Genomic DNA, 23,987 nt, shown 5'->3' with positions numbered 1-23,987 from the left:
AGAATGACGGATACAAACGGCTACTTTTGATTTCGCTCGGACTAATGCATTGTATCACGTTCCTGATGAGCCTGCTCCGCGTGTTCCTGTCTGATATAGCCATGGTGGGCGGGTACTGTACGGCCTTCAGCAGTCCGCTCTGGTCGCTCATCAGTACACTCCAGATCTCCTATCTCCCAGGTGCAGTCATGCTCCTGTCCAACTTCATCGTGTTTATACGACTGCGGTACCTCGACGTCCCTGTTTCGACCATTTCCAGCAGAAAAGAAAAGATGAAAAGGAACGCGATCGTCATAATGATACTGAACTTGGTATTTTTAGTCACAACATGTGTCCCACTTTCGGAGCTTCCTGTGACAAGGGAAACTCCGCAGAAAGTCTTTGATGCAACATTGGGTTTCTCGATTGGCCGATTCGCCAACAACGGGGTAAATTTCTATTGCATATGTCTCACCAGTTCTCAATTTCGAAAAGAACTCCGTGCATTATTTGTAGGGAGGTCAAACAGAGTGGTCCCGTCGACAGGCCCTCCCACTTAATCATTGTGAACTCGTGTGTTTAAGGAGAGCGGTATTTTAAATTACGTATAACTGCATGCATTTCTGTTTTCCGGGACCGTCAGTAATTACGAACGGTGTACCCCTTTAATGTTTGGGTAACCATCCCCTTCCGTATATACTGGATAATAACATGAAATGCAATACGATTCAAATAAGTTTTATGATCATTTTGTGAGCAATGTGTGCTTCGCTTCTTATACCAAACAACAAATATGGTCATACAGGTGAAATTTATGGAAAACCATTGCCGGCCCTTCCTTTACAGCTGTAATTCTTCATGCTATGATTCAATATGTATGTCATTTTGCGCGTTATGTGCTTCGCATCTTTATCAAAAATGAGTGGCCGGAAATCCCTCAGATATGGCTTGCGATATATACACTCAAAAACATCGCGCATACATTCCAGGGTGTGAAGCATTCCGGTCCACGGGGAGGAGATTTTGCGACCCTCATCTTTGCTCGCAGCTATTGCCTTTCTGTACTCACATCACTGCACAATAGTGAAAACCTGTGTCGAGTTGGTGTTGGTCTCAGCTATGTCCGCTTTCGCGCTGCTTGGTTTCCTCGAGTTGGCATTGAGGTGTCTGAAGGCGTGGTAGAGCAGCTCGAGAATGGTAAGGAAGGATGCCCCAAGGAAGAGACCAGCCGAGCCTCCAATGTCACCTGGAAGTATAGACTGCATCATGCCGAGACGAACCTACATTAAAGGGAGACTATACACATTGACAAACCATGCAGGTGATTGGAATGTTGGCGTCATTATAAGAATAACATAAGAACGTCATAGGTGGGTCAGATATAGTCAGCATTCGAAATTAGGCTAATAGATGCCGCCACTGCCAAATCCTGTTATGTAACAACGTTATTTTTGTATAAAAAGTACAAAGAAAGGTGTAGCATCGTAGCCGATGTCGATACACCAGCAGCAGCTAATCGCCCCGGGCATGTCAATATCTGTGCATGGACATTTCCCGGGATTGAAATTCGATGTCAGGATGCAGAGTGATGACTTTTTCGAAGAAAGAGTACTTACTCATCATATCAAAACCTCCGTAACCAGGGAATTGTTTTATCTCCGTGTAGCTCAGGCGCTGGTAGTATATCTTCAGCGCGACAAAATTGGCCCTGAAATGAAAGAGAAGTGCATATGTTTGTAAGTACCGGACAAGGCACGCACGCAAAGGCACGCATTCGGTAAGATTAGGATTGTCTGGCCGGCACTGATGATTGGTACAATGGTTCCTTGTTTGTTGAAAGCACTGGTTAAAAATAATGTGAGGATATAATCATTTCCCAAGGAATCGAAGAACCGCCCTTTTACAGTGCCTCTGCAACTATGTTACCGACTGGGTTTCATTTCCTCGAAAGAAAGGGGACCTCGTGACAGTGACACGATCTTTTTAATCAGTGATATCACGGTGGTGATATCCTAGCTTACCTTACAAACGCTTCATCTATCTCCAATGTGCTGTTAAACTTGACAACGTCGGCCAGATATTGTTCGAAATAATCCAAGAACGGGATAGAGGCGTCCAGCATGCCGCTGAGACCGCCGATGTTGTCGTCCAGTTCCGTCAGTCCCGCCAAAGCATCTTGTTTCAGTTTGCCCTCAGCTGACGCGGGGTCAGTATCAGTCGTCAACTCTTCAATATGCTTCCTGATGGTTGCTATCTTCTCCTCAATGGCGGTCCCCTTCGTGACAATCTTGTTATTAATGGGCGTTAAGAGATTGACGCAGGATTTATATGTATAGGTTGCAGAGGAGTACATCGGTGAAGGGGAGAGCAGACGGATCGCTTCCAGTTTCGTCACCTGCGTCCAATGAGGAAGAATCTCGGCCAATCCATCTGTCACGATTCTAAACATCTCCTCGATTGCTTCAGATTTAAACGTTTTCCTCGTTCGTCTAAAGTCTAACAGCAAAGCTTCTAAGTTGTCTAACTCCTTTCCCATGAATGCTTCGTCTCCTACAAGCGTTGTGACAGACGACAAAAGAGTATCGCACACCTTTTTAATCAATTCAGTGGCTCCCGTTGTAGCCATTTGAAAAGTTTCAAAGTGTTTGCGGAGAAGATCCACGAGGTTCTGCAACTTTTCAAAGTCCTTCATAAAAACGTCCTTATTGTACGGGTTCTTCAACATAGTCATTACAGTGTATCGAAATGATATCATCTCTGACGAAATGTCCAAACCAGCCTTGATGAACTTTTCGAATATCTCCACAATTTCGATCTTGAATGCTTCAAGCTTCTTCCTAGGTATTTCCTTTCCGTCGACCACGGTTGCGTTACCTTTTATGATTGGCAGGGAGGTGTACTTGATTTCGTCCACGCATGTCGATACCATGCTAATATCATCACTGAAATAGGACTCGAGGTACCCCAGGGTATTTTTCCTGTCTTGTTCTTTGTCCATGATATCCTTCAGGTACTTCAGTGTCCGTTCCCAGAGGCCCTTTATCTTAAAGGAAACCAATCAAGAAATTCTTGTAAAATTAGGACATTTCAATGACCCAGTCAGAGCCATATAGGGCTTATTTTTTTTGGATTAATTAATTTTACGAGTTTCAAGTACACCATGTATGATGTGAGCTGGCATTTTGGTAAGATCGTCACCTGTCAATGAATTGAAGACAAATCTTAAAACTAATGATATCTATACTATAAATCAGCTAGTCCAAAAAGGAAGTTTGTACTCATGATTGCATCACCTACCTTAAACCTCAGACGCACCAGATTTGGCTGCAAATAACTACCCAAAAGTTCCTGATTGATCACGTATTTGAAGTTGGAGACCTTCAAACGCGAGGCTTCATCGGTCTGTAGGACAAATGTCTTCAACCGGGGCCTGAAAACGTCTACGAAAACGTCCAGGTTTTCCATGCTACTAATTCCGGTGCCTGTTTTATTAATCATACGAGCGTGGAGGTACATGAGTCTTTGGATAGCGGATCGGTCCCGAGTGACTATCAAAGGATGAACCTTCTCATTTGTGAGCTTCGCCTTTCTGTACTTCTCAGTTAGTGTCTTGTCCTTTGCCGCCTCATTCGCCATGATGGTTGTGACAGATTCGGAGAAACCAGTCGTGGAGACATCTGTAGTGAACATGGTTTCCATACAAGGGTGGTGGCAGTCGTCGTCGATTACTGATGTTGCTGTAGAGATTGTAACGGAACTGTTAAAGATACCATCAACAGATGAGTAACAAACGTAGACCTATTACTATCGTTTGAAAAAATCATGTAAAGCTTTAACTTCAGACTATTTTTAGGCCTCACCTGGCAAATAGCATGAATCGTACTTTGATAGGGGGCACACTGGTAGATCACCCACAGCCATCTCGACCGGAACGCACTTGCACCTCTTCATAAGTTCAGTCATCAACACCTCCCTCTGACAAGTGCTCAGGGTGTAATATTTGTGCCACTTCAGAGGCGATTTACCACATGTGCCATACGGAGCACGAAGACTGTGAATCTGTAAAGAATTAATGTGCTGGGTGAAATCTTTTCGCCACCTCGGATGTGATTCACCACATGTGCCATCCGGTGCAAAAAGACTGAACCTGTAAAGAATGAAAGTGCTGGCCGGGTGCAATCTTTGTGTCACTTCAGACCGGATCTCACCATATTTTTCTCAATCTTTATTCCTCAATTGGACATTCAAGTGGAACATGTATTTATCAAAAACATGTATTCACTTGCTGGAGTTAGGACCTGTCAAAATGTTGTTAAGATTGGAACGTACCCTGGAAAACTGCAGACCAACTTGGGCCTCTGCGAATACAGGTATATTGACTCCAAGGTCTGCTACCCGCTCCACCTCCATTTGGTCGTAAATGAGTAAACGAACTCCCCTGGCTGAGTTTGGTCCTGCCATCGTCTCATACTGTTCAGTGTTAAGGAGAAGGTTGAGGCCGTGGGATGTACCTGAAAAATAATCAATAATCAATAGCAAATAGCAAATAGCAAATAGCAAATAACAAATAGTCAGAAGTCAATAAAATACTCGAATTTTAGCCTGGTCCGCCGGCCTCGATCTCGGGGTCTGACAGCGAGAGTATAGATCAAGAGCCCAGACAACTCGAAGTTGATTGGTGAACTCAGTCACCAATACCGCTGCCGATACTCACCTGTGCTTTGCGCCTTGCGCATCAAGTCTTCGGATGGGTCAGTATTGAACACATAACACATCCCATAGTCGGAAATCAACGGTTTGAAATCTTGTATGGTGCATTTTTCTGCGCCCCACCAACATCTGGAAAAAAAGTGATATGTGGCAAACACTATGCCTTGCTTACAATTGCCTTTCTATATGAGCATGATGAAAAAAGGGATCTAAAATTCTGGAATGTAGGGACTACATCATTAGTGTCCTGCTCATCTGTAAACACAGGATGATCATTAGTGCTGATCCGGTGAGGCGAACATAGACCCCTGATTTTCTCATGATGCAGAAATCTGCCTTATGTCAGAAATGGCTTGCATTTCTAATCACTGTCAAGAGTCTTTCAATAAAAAGACGCTGGGCTGCCACAGTATGTAGGTGCAAAATTCGATTGTCCATCTCAGCCTGCAATCTTGACTTACTCTCTAATCAAATCCTCCCGCTGGTGGGCGAGTTTGGGGATGATACTCTCAAGGTCTTCATTATCTAAGGCCGTATCACCACCCCTCTGGCCCTCTGGTTTATTGTAGAAATTGTCAAGGCGTTCGTAAAGTCCCATCTCTGTTGCCATAGTTAATCTACAAATTCAACGACAGAGGAAATGCTTTATTTCGACGCCTACCTTACCGGTCGTCCATCATATTGTTGATATTTTGAAGAAAACATAGTCACAACCTGAGACATGATCAAGGACCATCTTATTCAACCACATGATGATTATTGTGTGGGGTCTAGATGAACAAACTGCCCCTCACCTGAAGCTGTTGGAGTTGCAGATGGCCACTGCGGGATATATCAGTGTGTCATTGTAACCGACCTTGATGTTGACGCTGACTGGCCTGGCGTAGAAATGAATGATTCGGTCTGCCATTTGGAAACACAGCGCAGCACATGCAGCCAAGAATAACAATAGCCAAACCATTCTGAAAACAGAGACTTTAGAATGAATGATTCGGTCAGCCTTAGTAACTCAAACCAGCACACGCACTCACCTAAACTCACCCGCATTTACAATCTAGATTCTCATGGATTTATGCTCCCTTTTTAAATGTACAGTTAACATTTTGAATCGATGAGATGTCGATTTACCCGCGCCTCGTAATAGGAAGACAGATGTGTGCTATATAAACGCTGAGGACGAGCGTATAGCACCCACCCGCCAGTTGCAAACAGCCTGATATCAATGGTTATCAGCAATCACTCATGCCATCCTCCCAGCCTGACTACTTCTGAAAACATATCTATACTTGGAAAACAGACACTGATATTAATGAAAAAGGAATACTACGAAAGAAAAGAGAGATTAGCCACCATACCGCGCTGTTTTCAGATTCCTGGCATGACTTACCGTCCGAAGAACGATTTGGCTTCAAATGTATAACGTATTCCATGAAATGTAGTATTACTGGTAAAGTCCTGTAGGAAACATAGCCATTTTTTGATGATGGTTGGGTTTTCGTTTTTGCCATTTTCTGAGGAAGTGACATACTCGCCACCGTACTTAACGTCACTCATCGTTCGGCTATCCGTACTGCTACACTTTTGAAGGTAAAGTTTTCGAGGTCAATCTGAACAGGACAAACGACCTGACCTGTCTTGAGAAAGTATCAGATGGAACTTTTCTTTCAGCTGGTCCTGCCTCGCTTTACCTGCGGGTGGCTGCACTACTGCCGATCGAGACGGGGATGTCGTCCGAACTTTGAATATAGCCTAAGGTTCGAGGAAACAGCCGAGAAAATATTCCAAGATATTAATGAATGAAATACATTCCAGGGGAAAGTCCAGATCTGATGATCCTTTTTAGTCTGATGTGATGTGATGTTTCGTACAGAACTTCAACCACTGCGAAATTCGAGATATGCCATGTCAAAAATCCGCGGGTAAAATGTAACTTGTAATTTCACAGTTTGATATAAACTTTGGTTCACTTTGCTCTACAAACAGGATATACGAAGTCAACAAATCATGAACTTATATTCCCACCGCTCGCCTGATGTTAATTTCATTGCAGTTATTGGTACATTAACGTTTACGTCGGTTTGTAAGGTAATCCCCTTTGCTTTCAGTTATCACAACTATACGCACGGCCTGATTTTGCAAACCCTTCAGAAATCAGCTGTCATGATATCATTGGGAAGATCATTGGTTGTGTTCACCACCCTTTAGGCCAAACGAAAGAAATCCCATCAACAGTTTAAAATCAACTTTTGTGTTATCTTGGTGATGCTATCCAAAAGCTGCATGATACTATTGTGTATGATGTCCCATCTGTTTTGTAAACATTTGTGATTCATAATTGCTTGTATTTTAATCTACCATTGATAAATTCATATTCTTCTTTTTCTTCTGCGTTAGATCCTCTATTAAAGGGGTGTTGGCCCAATAAACTTTTCAAGTTCTTTAAAGGTTTTTCAAAAGATCAAAAAGCTTTATTACCAAGAGCAGTTGGGGGAGGTTGGTGTAGACTGCGAAAGGTGGCTTAACCGCCGATGAGAAACCGAAACTACTTTCATTTAGCCTGATCTTGAATTTGCATATTGAAATCACGATTGATGACACTTGATATGTAAAACAATCTCTGAGGTGGTTGTAATGTGGTGGGAATAAAGGTGGATGACAATGCATACCAACATGCGATACTCTGTGTACCTCGCTACATGATATCATAGTTCTAAGAGCTTGGCTGACTAACTTATCTCGCACGATCATTAGCAGAGCCTCATCAAGTTGCCAGTCCATTACGAATTTCCAGATTTAGTATCCGGTTAACAAGAGCTTCCAGGGTACTCAGCTATGGCGCATCTTGCTATACCACCGCAGCTGAGTATAACTGGCGATGTGACCTCTTGTAGAATCGTCCTGGTGGTACCTCTTGCCGCAGTTGATGAGTAACTGGCCTCGTAGCCGCTTGTAAATCGTCCTGGTGGTACCTCTTGCCGCAGCTGATGAGTAACTGGCCTCGTGGCCGCTTGTAAATCGTCCTGGTGGTACCTCTTGCCGCAGTTGATGAGTAACTGGCCTCGTAGCCGCTTGTAAATCGTCCTGGTGGTACCTCTTGCCGCAGTTGATGAGTAACTGGCCTCGTAGCCGCTTGTAAATCGTCCTGGTGGTACCTCTTGCCGCAGCTGATGAGTAACTGGCCTCGTGGCCACTTGTAAATCGTCCTGGTGGTACCTCTTGCCGCAGCTGATGAGTAACTGGCCTCGTGGCCGCTTGTAAATCGTCCTGGTGGTACCTCTTGCCGCAGCTGATGAGTAACTGGCCTTGTGGCCGCTTGTAAATCGTCCTGGTGGTACCTCTTGCCGCAGCTGATGAGTAACTGGCCTTGTGGCCGCTTGTAAATCGCCCTGGTGGTACCTCTTGCCGCAGCTGATAAGTAACTGGCCTCGTGGCCGCTTGTAAATCGCCCTGGTGGTACCTCTTGCCGTAGCTGATGAGTAACTGGCCTCGTGGCCGCTTGTAAATCGCCCTGGTGCCTTTTGTTACACCACAACAGCTGAGTAACTGGCCATGTGACCTCTTGTAAATGGCCCTCGCCGTGGTACCAGACACTGTCACAACTCTTCAAGCCAATTCATATCGGGCTGTATCACATCCTCCAGGACTTGGTATCAAACACTGGCACAACCCTTCAAGACTTGATATCAGACAGTCACAACTCTTCAAGACTTCATTTCAGGCTCTGTCACAACTCTTCAAGACTTGATATCAGGCTCTGTCACAACTCTTCAAGACTTCATATCAGGCTCTGTCACAACCCTTCAAGACTTGATATCAGACAGTCACAACTCTTCAAGACTTGATATCAGGCTCTGTCACAACCCTTCAAGACTTGATATCAGGCTCTGTCACAACCCTTCAAGACTTGATATCAGGCTCTGTCACAACCCTTCAAGACTTGATATCAGGCACTGTCACAACCCTTCAAGTCTTGATATCAGGCTCCGTCACAACTCTTCAAGACTTCATATCAGGCACTGTCACAACCCTTCAAGACTTGATATCAGGCACTGTCACAACCCTTCAAGTCTTGATATCAGGCACGGTCACAACCCTTCAAGACTTGCACTGTAACAACCCTTCAAGACTTGGTATCAGGCACTGTAACAACTCTTCAAGCCAACTGAGGTCAGGCACTGTCCCAAGGGTGTCCAGAATAAGAGGTTCTGCTGATCCACCAAAATAACAAAATCCAAAACAAATTCACTATGAACATCTTTTATTTGCCTCTTGGCAAAACAATATGTATCAGCATCATTCATACTCTAAATTACAACACATGCAATGAAAAGCATACAAGAGGTTATTTCTAGGTTATATTATGCCTGCCACATAAATAAGGTCTCCATTTCACATTTTCATGAAAAGTAAAGGACAGTTCAAATACAGGGTTCAATTAGCTGTCATCGGAAGGTTCGTACACAAATTGATTTCCCCCTAACTTCTCGTGCACCATCTTGTCCATCCTGATGCACATCTCTGATGAGTAGAAGTTCCTCCAATCACCCATTTTCCCTGAAAACGCAACAAAAAAGTAGAATATTCTATAAAAACCTTTTATTTTCATGGCCCAAAATGTTAGCGAGAACAACCTTTTCAGATTTTGCATTCCATCATTTCTGAGGATGCATTTCCAATAATAAAACCACTAAGTTAAACATGCAGAAATTTCTCATCTCATAAATATATATTATCTCATAAAGATATAGAGAGATAAAGCATTTGTCACAGAAAATCATATGCGATGACCAAGGAAAGAAGAGTATGTGGGTTTGAGATATCGACCAAATATTATGTTCCCCTCTTGCTCACCTTTCCTCATGAATGCCTCCTCTTTTCCTTTGAGTCCTGTTTCCTCGAGCCATGAGTAATTAGATGTCTTATTGTTCTTCATGTTCTTGAAGCTGCAGAATGCAGCAATTCTCAAGAGGTTCTCTTCTGAGATGTCTTTCTGTAGAAACCTGGCAATCTTTTTAATAGATCCGATTATATCCTGACAAAGGAAGAAGCTGTGGTTAGCATTGATGGAAAAAAAGAAGATACAGAACATAACTGTGCTAGAGGTAGTTGCAAAATGGCCATAAAAACGTACCTTGTGCAACTCTTCATAGGTGATGAAGAAGACGTTTTCCATGTCATCATGATCAGTGCCTTCTTTGACATGTTCAAACCAAGGAGCATAGGGAACTGGAAAAAATTAAAACACTGAAGCAACAATATCTTGGAAATAGTAGTAAGTTCGATTTGAATTGACCTCGGTACACCTCTTGCATATTATTTCAGTCTACAGGGAATCCCTTAATTCAGTTTAACCTGGCACTGTGGGTGTCGTCAAGCAATCGTCAGCGGAGGGGAGCCTGTGCAAAAATTACAAATACCTACCCTCATCTTTTAAAAACTTGTTGTAAAAGTGATTAAAATCCCCTCGGAAACTTAGGAAGATGATCGTCTTGCAGAAATGGAAATATGACACGGTGACATCACGCGGATTTCTAGCAATATAGACAATCTGAAGCAAAGTCAAAAGATTCTATATTATAATAAGAAACCTTTGATCGTCATGTAAGGCATTCTGGCCCTCGTGTAGGTCTTTGAAAGTATTGATCAAGAGCAAGAGCAAGGTTCACGTATACCTTCAAGCTGAAAGGTATCTCCAAGGTACTTAAAAATGTCAAAGGTATTTGAAAGGTATTTTGAAAAGCATTTTGCTAGCGTTTTTTATCAGGGAAGGCCACACTACTCACTTTTGGTTTTTTGTCATTGACTTGCCTTGAAAGTAGACTAAATGGAAGATGTGTCTTGATCAGTCTCGGTGATTTCATGTTGTTGACTTCCTCAAGTCCCGGACACGGATACTCCAAGAAAGGAAACCTGTCCTCGATTGTCCTCTCACTTGCCGAGGTGAAATCCGCATTGTTCATCAACAGGTAGACAATTTCCTGAACCCAAGTTGTTCCTGAAATTAATGAAAGACAGTTTGTGTCTTCTAGTCAGCGTTAGCTTTATATTCTTTTAGTGAAAGTTATGGCAACAAGCCGAGTTAAGAGTCCAACTTGCAGTTTGAATCCATTTCTAAATGAAAGCTTTAGTTTAAGGAAATGAATATGAAAGCGCGTAAGAGGTTTCATACTCACCTGACTTTGGGAAGCTAACAACAAAAACATCATCAGAGCGTATCGCAAACTCTTCCAACCTGGGCATAGACATGGTCAGGCAACATGTACCCTTTGAATTTGACAAACTTGCCAAAATCCTTGTCTATTATAGTCAGCCCTTTCTCTTCACTCGATTTATTCCGTATGCCTCGCTTCACCCACCACACGCTAAAAATACCAGCAAGCGTGGCTCCACCATATGCGAGAAAGTTTCGTCTCTTTTCCTTGAACCTACGGCCAGACTGCCAACGCACATTCCTCATATTTAGCACTACAGGCTGGCATGATAAACGTCCCAGAAATTCACGAAGAAGTGGCCACATTTCTATGACAGTTCCTTTTCACTTGCACAGAGACGGCTCCTTTTCATTTGCACAGAGTTTATTCATATCTGAAGACATAAGCCACATGCAATTAGAATCAGAAGGGGCGAACACTGGGGGACAACACAATCTCCTTGGCGCTCACCGCTGTTAATAGAAGGACTCCAGGCCTACTTGATATTGGTCATTTCCTACAGCATCGTATAGGACAGCAATTCAGGTCCTGAGGATTTCTTTCAATGAGTTCTATTATGAAAGGAACAAAAAAGGGGAAATAATGCCGATGATGGACCCAATGATTTTCTAGCACTTCTTTTGCCAAAGTACAAACTCAAACAAGTTTTTTCTCCCGTCAACTATGACCCAGTTAAAACTTCCATCTCAAGAACTATCTTAAATAATCAGCTGACGAGATGAGAAGTCCTGTTTTCCCAAATACTACAGTTAGTGCATCACCAAGATGTCTCCATGTCAGAGGGCCGGAGTGTATTGCGCTAGGTCAGTCCAAAAAACCATGAGACGTACTTCCCAATTTCCTAACTTGCCCTCCCTACACCACCCGCAACAGACGCAGGTGGTACCACCCTACTGTCATTAGTGGTAGCAGATACACTTCTCAGAGGCCGCCTCTCATGAAGTGACCTGACCTGACCAGTCAACCCTCCATTGCAGGCTCACGCCTCTTCAAGTTAGAACTTGTGTGTCCAACACATACATTTTCACAAAATCAAAACTTATCTTAATGCAGTAAATATATTTTTATTATTTTATCTTTTGTCAAATTGTACATTGGCAAATTTTATACATTTTCAATAAAACTTGCTATCTCTTTCAAATCAGGTTGTACCTTACTTCTTTCTATTCAAGTGTGGGTCTGCCACACATTTTGATTACTGGTACTACTATCTTACTCAACAACTGAACAAATTCGCCATACCATCCAAGATGTCAAAGTGAATATTGGTACTAAGAACTGAAGAATATGGTGCAACAGCAAAGCTATAAACCCAGCATACAGTTATGTAACCATGACCATGCATACCAAGTTATACTTTGAGTATAGATGTATGTAGCAATACTCATGGCCATGTATAGCAAGCTATACACCCAGCACACAGAGCTCATGACCATGCATACAGCAGCACCTTCAATAATGGTAATGAAGCAAATCAAAATCTCGAAGCATAAGCCAAGAATGTTCTAACTACATACATGAATATGAATATGAACAAACACCAGTGCAAAATCATGTTTTTCAACAATACTTACAAAGGCAGAGTCACAAGGGCAGAAAAGTTACATCTAAATGTTGGTAAAAACTTTTCAAATTGCATTTTTTTACAGGAACACATACACTGTACATGTTAAGAAGCCAGTATAAGTAAGGGAACAAACTGCACTGTTGTACTAGTACAAGGGCATTACAATTGGGACATAATCAAAACTTGCCACCAATCCCTCTCTTTTTTCTTCATACTGGTTGAAAAGAATAGTTTTTTTTGCTAATTTCATTGGCCAAAACAAAACTTAATGAAGGCTGAGAAATGATTGTCAATATAACATTCAGAACAACCAAAATTTGTGCAGACAACAGTATGTATGATGTATCAGAGTATTTAGATGGGCCGTTGAGAACCAGGTGTACATGATTCTATCATACGATTGATGGATAGCTTTATACAAAATGAATTAATTACATTTAACAGCCATTTCATGGCAAACAATAGCACAAATTCTATATGGTGGAACAAGCTGGATACGAAAAGAGTACAACTCCATTTGTACACGTCGCGAACAAAGTATTTCTGCTCTTCCAAACATCAGGTAGCTATTGTCAATCTCACAAAACAAATTACAAGGATGCTTTCAGTATATTTCAAGCAGTAAACTCTACAAACATCTGAAAAGATGACTTGTCAATTTCGAATTCAAACCAAAGAGCCATGGTGAAAGATTGGTAGCCAGAAAAATCTAATGGTATCAATTTGTGTAAACGATATGTACTCTTGTGTAAAGAACCGAGGACTAGAGTGGATGCTACCGGCCACTGGTGGCAATTTGTGCAACCAAGACTCTTCTGTACAGTTGCCATAATAACAGGGCTGTAATAGTCTGGTACATATTGTATTCAAGCACACAAATAATGAAGGTCGTATTCATGACATAACTTCCATGTGTAGCATCACGAAAGCATGAATGCAGTGAAAAGCTAACAAAAAATTATGGTTATTTGTGCAATATGAAATACCTGTACCAGAAATATTCCACTTAATTTACTTCTGTAAGAAACTCTCTAGAAAAGGGACAACAATTAGTGAAATTGAAATACAAAATTACCACGGACTCAATCTCTCGAGATTGATCCAACCAGCCTGACATTGTCTGTTGTACTCAAGCCCCACCCGATTCAATTACTTGAGTATACGACAACTTGCAGTAAACAAGACCAGCCAAGTATTGAGAAAAAATTTCTTCATGATATGTAAATGTAATGTACAATTTATACTAAGCATAGCAAAATTTCAAACTGCCAGTAGTTTCTAAAGAAAACATTGCTGGATATAGCTGTGGTCACAAAACCTAATTTTGCAAAATGGACTAAGAACAATGCCCTGCTATAATACATTTAAAATCTTCCGACCAATTTCAAAGCCATACACAAAAAATCAAAATCTCTTTAAAGACGTTTTTGGGAACTTGGAAATTTGGCAACTAAACTTTGTTGAACAATCAAGCAGAGATTTGCCACTATTGAATGAACAAATGAAATCCTGCCCAGGATACAGTAACACCAGGTGGGCACATCTGCAAGAATTCACAGCCAAAACTCAAACTTATATGAGAAACATGATTTACAAAAAAAGACTTCATCCAATTACTTAATAAATGATCAAAAGTTTTCATACATCGCCACACGAGTATGGAAATGAGCCACAAATGAACCAAGGCTGTCTTGTTCGTTGAACGAACCTTTCTTGGTATCAGCCTGATGGGAAGGAATACCACCCATCTTAATTCTCAATCAATAGAGACAACACATTTCTTCCTCGCCTGCACCAAATAGCTTTTAGTAGTTTAACTGTATCTTCCATTTATTCCAGAAACTATTGGAAAAAGCGATAAACAAAAGTCTTGCAATTAATACAGAACATGATATTTCGGAAAATGTTTTATGACACATATCAACAGCAAGTTGCTTCTGAAGGATTGTGGCCAATGCCTCCTCAAAACTAAAATCTACTGATAATGAATGAGCCCAATTTGACCAGATCATGATTTGTCGAAGGTGCATGTTATTTCATACATGTAGTAAATCCCTTCTGTAGTATGGGGTGGCTCTTTGAGTCCATGTAATGATTGGACACTGGTAGTCTTACTCCAGCAGATTTCAATTAGCTCCGAGTATTATTAATCCTTATACAGGAGGTCTTGCACCATTACTATCAAACAATTGGCCACAGTCCTCGTAAATTCATTTGGATTACAAGCAGAAGATCAACACAGAAAGAACAGGGTCCTTTTCGTATCAAAGAATGCTCTTGTCCCTAACAAGTGTGCACGCCCCAAGCTTACACAAAGAAAACAAATAATCCACTGAACTGCAATACAAAGCTTCTTGAACCATCTGTCATAAACTAAATCGCTGGTTACTCAACAAGAGCCATGTGGTCACATGGTTTTTATTTCTTGGTTTACGGGAAAGTCAACTTGAATTTTGGGACTTCAAAAGCATAACAGTGTTGGGAAAAGTAACATTTGAATTCCGAGGTTTTTAAGCTTCATACTCGCTAAGGAATATTCTAATACGTTCAGGTTACAAATCAACTTAACAATGCTAAAATGATACTTCTAAATAGATAGTCTAAAATACATACAGAGGAATTGTGAAAGTGCCTTGTAACAATTTCACTTCTAATATTTGTCTCAATGATATTTGTAGTACTTTTAAAAGTTTTAGGCACTTGTTCCAGTAAACCAAGATATACAAAAGATGTGGCCTTATCTGAAAACATAATCACAAAGAATCACATGCCTCCCTACCATGGGAGATGAACTTCACTGACACCGACGGTCCAATCCCAGTCTTCCGGCATCACTGTACATAACTCACATGTAGCAATAAAAGAGTCCATCGCTCCGGGGAACTATTGCGTCAACAATAAGTTGTGGTTGTCATTGCATATGTCACACTTTAGTCAATATCCGATTCAGAATCACTAGACAACGTGTCATTGAGTTCGGCTTCTGCATGCAGAATATCGTAACTATTTAAATGCTTGGGACTCCAGGATTTTGGTAGAGTTGGTTTGGCAACACCATTCTGTTTCATCTGAAAAAAAGATAAATGTAAAGGCAGATATTTCATCTGTATCTTCAGGAACAATTTATCCACAATTAGTTCACCCGCAGAGGATTAATGTGGTCTTGTGGTGAAGGTCACGGCTTTATGATCGATGGTCTGGGGTTCGATTCCTGACACAGCCATGCTTACCATCCATACAAGAAGTTGGCTCTAGGTTAAGCTGTAGTTAGTTAACAATTTCAAAAGTATAGTCATTTGAAACAACCCGACGCCGAAGTGAATCATATTTACAAAGCCTTGATCATGCCATACCTGTTCTGATAAATTCTTGAACTCCTTCATATCATCCTCCGTGATAACATACTCCTCGTCATCCTCATCCTTCCATCCCATCTCGCGCAAAAGACTGAAAAAAAAACACTAACAAAATTGACCAAGGGAAGGGCTTTACATATTGTAGACATGGATCCAACAAGTGGTATGGCGTGGACCAAATAGGTGAGTGGTTTTATCATCAAGTGCAGTGGGACGAGGAGAGTTACACGCCAGTTATGGTGACAATACTTACCGCTGTTCAGCTTCTAATGAACTTGAAAGGAGATCCGTGCCAGATTCATCTATCTTCAAAGTCTCCATCGAGCTACGGAGATCTTCCTTCCCATCACCGTTTTCATGATGTGCCTTATCATTGCTGTTGATGTCAGGGCTTCCCCTCTTACGCATATTCTGCAGTATCTCAGTCTTCTTGTCACGTTGCACCTGAAATTCAAGTTGTATGAAACTTACAGTAGTTACAGTATACAATTTTAACAATGACACAACTAGCTTGACTCTGTAGAACCTTCTTTATTAGACACCTCAGCCAGGGGGAATGTGAAACAAAGCAAGGACAATTATGACCAATGGCCTAACCAAACGATTGTTTTATATTTGAATTCAGACCCACATATTTCAAACCACTAAGATAAACATTAATTCAGCGCAACTAACCTGTCCATTCATTTTTGGAGAATCTCGATTTTGTATCTTCTTGGAAAGGGTTGCCTGAAGTGGAAACACAGCAATCTATCACCAGCAATGAAAGTGGGTTCCAAAGAAGATTCCAAAGCATGAACTCTTGATCTCGTCTACTTCTTAATTTGGCACTTGGGTCTCTTATCAAACTACTACTCTTAGCTTAGAATGGATACAGCACTAGATTCGAAACGCACATGTGTCACCTCAAGCAAGCACTTGACCTACCTTACTAACCACAGCTTTGTACATGGAACTGCTATTCTTGTCATTGGTTTCCTCACGGCTTTGAATATCTACAAAAATACAAGTCATTTCAAAATAAATTTCAAGAATTTTATACAACATAACGATGATGTACCGGTACTTCTGAGAAAAAACCCAAACATACAAGCTTTCCTGTATTGACTTAATCTCGTCCATCTATTTTCAGGGCGTGTCGTCATTACAATCTCTTCAGATGAGTTTGAGATAGTTTCGTTTACCTGGGGAACTCTGCCTACTGTCGGACATATTGTTCTGGACTTTGGGTGGATTTTCTGAAACAGCAACGAATAAACATGAACATCTCCGAGACCTCTCAGAGAACTAGCTTTATTTGTTTGTCCGAGGAAAATTCCTGATCGAAGTAGACCATGATTGCACATTGCAAGAAAGGTCGATATGATTCAATTTCATTCCAAAATTGTGAGGCATTACCAAATGTCCAATATTGGCAAAGATTTAAAAGATATCACTAATTACTACTAACACGACTGGGATGAGATTGTAGTCATAAAGAAATATCCCGCTTATTCAAACCTGCCACACTCACCCCAGGCACTATTTCCAGAAACCGTTCCCTGCTGGCCAGACTTTTCTCCTTCAATAACATCACCATTCAATGATGGGAAGTCGTCATCCTGATCCAACTTGGGTTTTGATAGGTCGCCAGACTGCCGCCGTTCCTTGCGAGGATCGCGTTGTTTTCCATTTGTCTGTTTGTCCGTCCTCTCATTGTAAGGATTGTAGTAATCTCCATAGAAGTCATACTGATAGTCATAGTAGTTTGGAGAAAATCCCCCATTCACCTAAAAAAACATATTTTATATAGTCTTGACTCAAGATTCTTTGAAAGAACATAAAGTCAAACACACACTACTGGCTAAAGGCAAAAGAAGAGAGGTTGTGATGCTGAGAATGCCGCCAATTTTTCAAACTGTTAGAGGAAACATAGTAAATTCCACAATTTTTGTGATATCATTGGGGAAAATGCTTAAAAATGTGCGTTGAGCTATGTAAAAGGAGAAGTATACGTCATTTAGAAATAGAACCTGCTTCCTGTATCAGGAATAGCCACAAGCCTTAACTACCCATTTGGAATAAATTGGAAGTGAAATCTGCCAGAAAACAGCTCACCTGTTGTCCATATCTAGAATGTGGATGCTGATATTTGCCCTCCCTAGGTCCTGGACGGTACAGCATCGGTTGTGAGCGGTAATGGCTGCCATAATTTTCATTATTGTAGTAGCCATTGTAATAACCTGCATATGCCATCTGGTTGTAATAGTCATCGTCGATGGAGTGGTGCCGCTGTTTGGTTGGACCGGGAGGTCTATGGCCATCTGAAAAAATCCCACAGAATACAACTCAAGGCTAGTGATCTTGAAGGATACTTCACTAACACGTTATTAAAGATTTTAGGTCCTGGCTGCTATGGTGCCTAACCATGGGTGTACGCACAAACACATTGTATCACTGCTATCAAGAGCAGGCGAACTGTGATACTCAGTGACCAAAAAATACTGATTGAGGGACCAAAAGATTTGCTTTGTAGTGTTCATAATGTTCATACATGTATATACGGTTAGTGATACCCAGGAGGCAAAAGGTCTCCATATAAAATGACTCTTCGAGCTAGTCAATGGTACAAAGATTAGAAATAAAAAGTCAAAGCAGTCCAAGTAATCTTACCATCATAGCTTTCAAATGATCGCTGTCTTGGTAAAGGTCCGTACACGTAGTCTTGAACATATTTGTTATAGCTGCCATGAGAGTCATCTTTACGACTGTGTTGCCATCGTTCACTATGATTGCCACCAGATGGCCTCTGAAAGAAGATTCCACAATGAAACAAGGTGATTTCACCTAAATGAAAGCTGAAGTCCAACTGTTTGAACTTTAATCCAGAGACGCCGGCTGGATTGGAGTTTCCTGTTCTCATTTCGCATTCCGATTTCACAGCCTCATCCCAAGTGTCCAAATGTCACTGTAGCCTACTGAGAAACAGAGCTTAACTGTCACTCTCTGTCAAAATCATCCCTCACTGAACTGAGTGAACTTTTCAGTGTCAAAAACTATTGACACAATGCTAGTGAGATACATTGTACTTACATTGTCGTTAGGTGGTATCTTCAGCCAAGCTGGTGCAAAGTCATGATTTGGCGCCTTGCTGGAAGCCATAGGGGCCACTAGAACATAGTGACATGCTGAAAAAGTCAAAGACAATCATAACAATGCTTGTTATTTGAATGAAAAAGACTTTTAATGTCCAAATTAATTGAAATCAAAGTTGAACTTTCATAATAATTTACCTGTATTTCATTCATAAGTAAATGACTGATAGTGGGCCAATCTGCATACAAACATGACCTCTCAATTATGTTTACTACTAGTACATGCCTCAATAGATTGGTAGGCAGCAATTATATTGATAACATGGATCATAACTCATACTCAAGCTGATGACCTACTTTCTTAAAAGATGTAAACAACATTCATGACTGCGTCACATGCACAATGACTAGTAGGAACAACGGGAGTAGACCCTGCAGACCACCATGTACCTTACATAGCGTCCCAAAATGAGCACTAGTTCCAGGTTGCAGACACAACATTATATAGCCACAGGCATCGATGGTGAGATCTCCTCCTTCAGGGCTCCTAGTTCAGGGCACTTTGACAGGATGTGGCCAACAGTAATCGGTTTGGAATTGCAGGGGCACAATTGAATTGCAGAGTATTTCATAATTAATGATGGAGGGATTACCTGACAAAACCTACAGTATTTACCCTAAAATATGTATTGAGTTAACACTGGTCAAACAAATGTCTCAAGTCTACTAGTATTATACTCACCAAGAACAAATGAAAGTTGAATCTCCTACAGTTGCTCTTAAATGTATACGTTGCCTACAAATCACAGCACAGAACTAGCACATCCACTAAACTGCTGCTGCCAATTTGTCGTTCAACCGAGTACAAGTACAATGTTGTTAGTTAATCCACTCCTGGATAAAAGTCTACACACAACACGTATGATGCGATTCTTTATCTTGTCCTATTCATCTCCACCTGCATCTGCACCGCAATTTTCCGTATCATAAGGTCCTCTGACTGATTTGACTAATGTCCCACTGAATCATGGCAGTAATAGTATTGATATTATAAATCATAGTATGACTGCAAATTCCATTGCTACCTCAGGTGATTTTAGAATCGTCACCGGGAAAGGCACAGGATCAAAAAGTCTCACTCAAATCAAAATCTCTTCACAGACAGAAAAGAAATCTACCAGTAGTAGTAGTATCTATCCTTTTGAAGTGAAGCACATTAGACCACAACTTCTCTTCTTTTTCGCACACACACATTCGAACCAACAAATTTGAACGCGTACTACATCAACTAACCCTGAGACAGAACATAATAATAGACTATGTACAACAGTTTCTAACAGGCTGCTATGGACAGCCCAGGAGGCGTATCGCTACATAGGACAAAACCTCTGTAATAGCATTTCAAAAAGATAAGCTCTAAAGTCAGTTTCTGCTAGGATAAACCTCCAGAAATTATTGGGAATATCAAGCCTGTTCTCATTTTCTGTTCACGCAGAAAATATGGCCCGAATTCGATTCTGTGATTGACACAGGTTGAGCAAGTTTGAAGTTAGGTTTGCTATGGGCTATCTGAACATAGTCATAGTGACACCGGGACTGACACCAACACAGTCACCACCCGTTTCAGAGAATTATCCAGAGTGTATTTCCCATCTCAGTGCAATATCCAATCAAATAAATGACCTCTCCATTCCAGCATAATTATCCAAATGAAAAACACTAAATGAATCCAGTTGATGCTCCCCTGTCTGGTCCTACATTACAAACATCTGGAATATAAAAGTTTAAGTCATTAAGATAACAAGACGTGTTACTAATAAATATCAAAAAACAAATCCGGGCTTCTGTAATGAGTCTGTAGTGTATACCAGCTTTTGATTCTTGTGCCGATAACAGTCATTACCACATTATCACGCCGAACTGGCGAACTATAGGGGCCTATAGTAGAATCCGCATTGTGACTGCCAAAAAAACCAAACATCAACATGCCCATTGCCATAGCCTGGCATGGGCACGATCGCTCGGAAATATTGATGTCTTCAATGATCAATCTTCATCTGCAATTTCATGATCATACGTAATGTAAATCTCAGTTCCTAAGATAACACGCATGAGCTGTAATGAAGGGGCTACGCTTGGCCTGCAGTTGGTCAAATGAATTTGTCTTGTCAAGAACAAAAATTTGCACGCATGCATGATTGGACAGAAGAGCATGCATGTTGTATGTATTGTAGTGTAAAAGTGTGTGCACCGCATGCAATCAAGACTTGGAAAATTTTCACTTTTTTAAGACAAAATTCCGTCAAGTAAAACGTCAGCATACATCAACATACAAAGGGTAGTATCTTGGAGTGTTTTTCTTTTTAGAGCACGGGTATTTTATTGCATGTCATCCAGTAAAAGGGTGTATTTAGGACTTTATCTTTGATTGAAAATTGGCATGTAAATACGTAAAATGGCCGAAATTGTTATAATCTGCAGCCCAAAATTTCGCTAGATTTAGGTTTGACTCCCTGCAAGTGAGACCGCCATCTTGAGCAAACCATGGATTTATTCTCCAAGCTGATCAAACAATATTCACTCTGCCAATTGAGTAAAATTTCTCCTTTATATAGAACCTCACTATATTTGTAATTCTTTATGTGAAATTATGTGCCATTTTTTCAAATCAAACAATGAAACTTTAGAACTATTTTTATTGTCGGAACACAGAACCTGCTTGCAGTGAACAGCCTGACAATATTCATAAGGTTGACGACAGATTGACGTGGGCAGAGAGTTTGGAGTGTAAGGCTAACCTGCAGACACTTCAGCCGACTGCTGAATGTAACTTTTCGAAAAATTTTCGCTTGTAAAAGTAGGAAATCACACATTAACGAGGCCTCTCGGTCACGTAGTATGCTACTGAATCGTCCTTTTATTGATCCATATTCTTGTAACTTGACGAATGTTTGTAAATTCATGCCTAAAGGTATATATTGACGCCAAAAAGGCCTAAAGTGAGGAACATGACCTGTGACAGGGTGTCCCAAAAAATGTCCCTTGCCCAGGCACTGTTTTACTTAAGATGTTTTCAATTCCTTTCCAGGTACCCTTGCATGCAGTATACCTCGGCAGTATACATGGTATTCATCATGATCCGTCATAGCTTCAAGTTGTTTCAGCAGTGCAGGTTGCCAACTCTAAGGAACTTAATCTTTGTAGACCCACATCACTTGGCAAAGCCATCAAGCAGTTGTATGGGACCTTTATCCCAGCCAAGATTTGGAAGAACTCTACACATACCTGCACCACTCCCTCTGACAAATCTTGGAGACACACCTACGTACCGTAACCTCTACACAGAAACACTATGTGTATCAGATGCTGCAATATCTGCTCAATCCTGCCTCAATAGGAACCTTCATACTTCAAAGAACCTTCATGACTCAATACCAAAAAGTCGAGCACTCACTCTTATAAAAGAACTGAAGGAAGTGAAGCACTCTCCTGCACCTGCACTTGTGCTGGGCTTATCCGGTCTTGTCCCCTTCATATCTGCCCCTGTTTACATGATATTCACCCAAGCTTTTTCACCAGTTATTGCCTTTGCGCAAATAGCTTACGGTGCAACAATTCTTTCATTTCTTGGTGGAGTAAGATGGGGGTTGACACTCCCTGAGGACAGTGTTGTGAGACCAGACTGGACCAATCTGGGCTATAGTGTTGCCCCATCTTTAGTTGCTTGGGTTGGTCTCCTGCTTCCAGAACCACTATCTATTTTCACCCTGATGGGAGGACTAGGAGCTGCTGCCTACTTTGACACTACTATGTATGGTTATCCTTTATGGTTTAAAGGGTTGAGATTTGTACTTAGTTTTGTTGCAGTTCTCTCTCTTTGGACAACTTTTATGTGTAAATATATCATTTCAGATAAGCACACTGAAGACCAAAATGAAAAACAAGAGTGAATCTGCTATAAATAACTGTATGGAACTTGAAAGAAAAAGTTGAACCTTTCTTTTGACTGTCCAATCCTGTCCTTAATAGGGAGGTGCCCTGATTACAGAGGTCAAATTGCCAAAACATACTCATTAAGGACTAAAATCACTGAGAGGGTGTCTTAGTGCTAAGGGTTGTATATTAATCCAGTGAAACTTTAAATCCAGATTCAGATGAACTTTTTGAAGTGTGAATGATGGTACTGATATTGATTTAAAGATTTCCTTGTACATATATCAAAGTGATGGCCCCTGACAACCATGGTCTTGACTGGGCACTATTGGTCTATCTGCAGTCCGCGTATTCATGATGATTTTGTTAAATAAACATAATTGTGCCATAGTCAGTGTGAGGTTGTGTCTCTTTCTTTTAAAATCTTTATTGTGTATGAATGTTGCTGCATCATCCATAATTATAACAGCTGATTGTAAAAGTAAACATTTCAACTTCTACTCAATGGATTATTGGAGACAGTTTGTATTCCAGCATTTCATCTCGGCCATGCGACGAAGCTGGAGCACGAATAGAGGACAGCAGCGAGACATAAGCTGCTGTTGCAGTACAGAGCCTTGAATAATGTAAAGCCAGCTAGGAACGGTCCCGTCTTTCTCGACGCAATGGTAACGACTCCCTATTGAGCGGGCCCTTTATCTGCTGTTTTGTTTAATTTTGGACCGCTTCAAATAATGGCAAAAGGGGCCAACACCCAGACGATTTGATATGGGATTCTCTGTCATGCCTGAGGAGACACTATAGGCCGTCAGACCAGGACGGACTTGTTACCCTGCTGTGAACCGGCCCGGCCATGCTGCTTACCGACCGGACCGCCTTGACAACCCTTCTGTGTACAATCGACCTCAGACCATTCCGTTCCGACTTGGGGCTCTTCATTCAATATACTTTATATGCAATATCTAACATAAGGAGACTTCTACAACAAACCACAAACCATGAATGGCGATATGCCATTTTCAATGAACAAATGATAGTCTCCGAGCGAGCGCAGTCCGTGCTAATGAGAGGCCATGTGTGACCAGCGCCCTTTGTGTCGCACGCACAACACATATATATGGCACTTGTATAACAACCAATGCCTATATATGGCACT

At 41.2% G+C, this 23,987-nt stretch overlaps 3 protein-coding genes across 4 annotated transcripts; all 3 read right to left on the bottom strand.

Annotated features, from left to right (window-relative positions):
• Positions 1 to 690: 690 nt before the first annotated feature.
• Positions 691 to 5,628, bottom strand: LOC135486969 (uncharacterized). The gene is made up of 9 exons (XM_064770185.1): positions 5,484 to 5,628; positions 5,151 to 5,306; positions 4,694 to 4,818; positions 4,309 to 4,490; positions 3,840 to 4,038; positions 3,277 to 3,716; positions 2,001 to 3,022; positions 1,596 to 1,687; positions 691 to 1,225 (listed from the first exon to the last, which is right to left on the bottom strand). The coding sequence occupies exons 1-9, from the start codon at positions 5,597 to 5,599 to the stop codon at positions 1,050 to 1,052; spliced, it is 2,508 nt and encodes an 835-aa protein (XP_064626255.1). The 5' UTR covers positions 5,600 to 5,628; the 3' UTR covers positions 691 to 1,049.
• Positions 5,629 to 8,930: 3,302 nt separating this feature from the next.
• On the bottom strand, positions 8,931 to 11,848 carry LOC135485911 (amine sulfotransferase-like). The gene is made up of 6 exons (XM_064768289.1): positions 10,863 to 11,848; positions 10,473 to 10,684; positions 10,111 to 10,237; positions 9,821 to 9,915; positions 9,541 to 9,721; positions 8,931 to 9,243 (listed from the first exon to the last, which is right to left on the bottom strand). The coding sequence occupies exons 1-6, from the start codon at positions 10,933 to 10,935 to the stop codon at positions 9,125 to 9,127; spliced, it is 807 nt and encodes a 268-aa protein (XP_064624359.1). The 5' UTR covers positions 10,936 to 11,848; the 3' UTR covers positions 8,931 to 9,124.
• A 2,490-nt stretch (positions 11,849 to 14,338) lies between these two features.
• On the bottom strand, positions 14,339 to 21,353 carry LOC135485909 (vasculin-like). 2 transcript variants are annotated; one of them, XM_064768288.1, is made up of 12 exons: positions 21,222 to 21,353; positions 19,641 to 20,667; positions 18,897 to 18,991; positions 18,477 to 18,612; positions 17,922 to 18,127; positions 17,338 to 17,593; positions 17,009 to 17,062; positions 16,752 to 16,819; positions 16,500 to 16,553; positions 16,078 to 16,268; positions 15,822 to 15,915; positions 14,339 to 15,536 (listed from the first exon to the last, which is right to left on the bottom strand). In XM_064768288.1, exons 3-12 carry the CDS (start codon positions 18,963 to 18,965, stop codon positions 15,399 to 15,401), a joined length of 1,266 nt encoding a protein of 421 aa, XP_064624358.1. In that variant the 5' UTR covers positions 18,966 to 18,991; positions 19,641 to 20,667; positions 21,222 to 21,353; the 3' UTR covers positions 14,339 to 15,398. The 2 variants fall into 2 exon arrangements, with proteins under 2 accessions (XP_064624358.1, XP_064624357.1); XM_064768287.1 differs by having other exon boundaries at positions 21,232 to 21,353.
• Positions 21,354 to 23,987: the final 2,634 nt, after the last annotated feature.

Source organism: Lineus longissimus, chromosome 4 (assembly GCF_910592395.1).
Source record: "Lineus longissimus chromosome 4, tnLinLong1.2, whole genome shotgun sequence".
In the NCBI taxonomy this organism is placed as follows: domain Eukaryota; kingdom Metazoa; phylum Nemertea; class Pilidiophora; order Heteronemertea; family Lineidae; genus Lineus; species Lineus longissimus.
Note: the sequence above shows the minus strand (reverse complement) of the source record. Positions and strands in the feature narration are given on the sequence as shown.

Bases quoted from the DNA above. Each gene is read 5' to 3' on its own strand.
- LOC135485909 (XM_064768288.1), bottom strand. From the start codon at position 18,965: ATGGCTTCCAGCAAGGCGCCAAATCATGACTTTGCACCAGCTTGGCTG. The intron at 18,128-18,476 runs GTAAGATTACTT...GGATTTTTTCAG, and splicing joins ATCATTTGAAAGCTATGATG to ATGGCCATAGACCTCCCGGT. The intron at 17,063-17,337 runs GTGAGTGTGGCA...TTGCTGTTTCAG, and splicing joins TTCTGGAAATAGTGCCTGGG to AAAATCCACCCAAAGTCCAG.
- LOC135485911 (XM_064768289.1), bottom strand. From the start codon at position 10,935: ATGTCTATGCCCAGGTTGGAAGAGTTTGCGATACGCTCTGATGATGTT. The intron at 10,685-10,862 runs GTGAGTATGAAA...CATTAATTTCAG, and splicing joins TGTTAGCTTCCCAAAGTCAG to GAACAACTTGGGTTCAGGAA. The intron at 9,244-9,540 runs GTGAGCAAGAGG...TTGCGTTTTCAG, and splicing joins GGAGGCATTCATGAGGAAAG to GGAAAATGGGTGATTGGAGG.
- LOC135486969 (XM_064770185.1), bottom strand. From the start codon at position 5,599: ATGGCAGACCGAATCATTCATTTCTACGCCAGGCCAGTCAGCGTCAAC. The intron at 5,307-5,483 runs GTGAGGGGCAGT...TTGAATTTGTAG, and splicing joins TGCAACTCCAACAGCTTCAG to ATTAACTATGGCAACAGAGA. The intron at 3,023-3,276 runs GTAGGTGATGCA...GTTTCCTTTAAG, and splicing joins TGGTGCGTCTGAGGTTTAAG to ATAAAGGGCCTCTGGGAACG.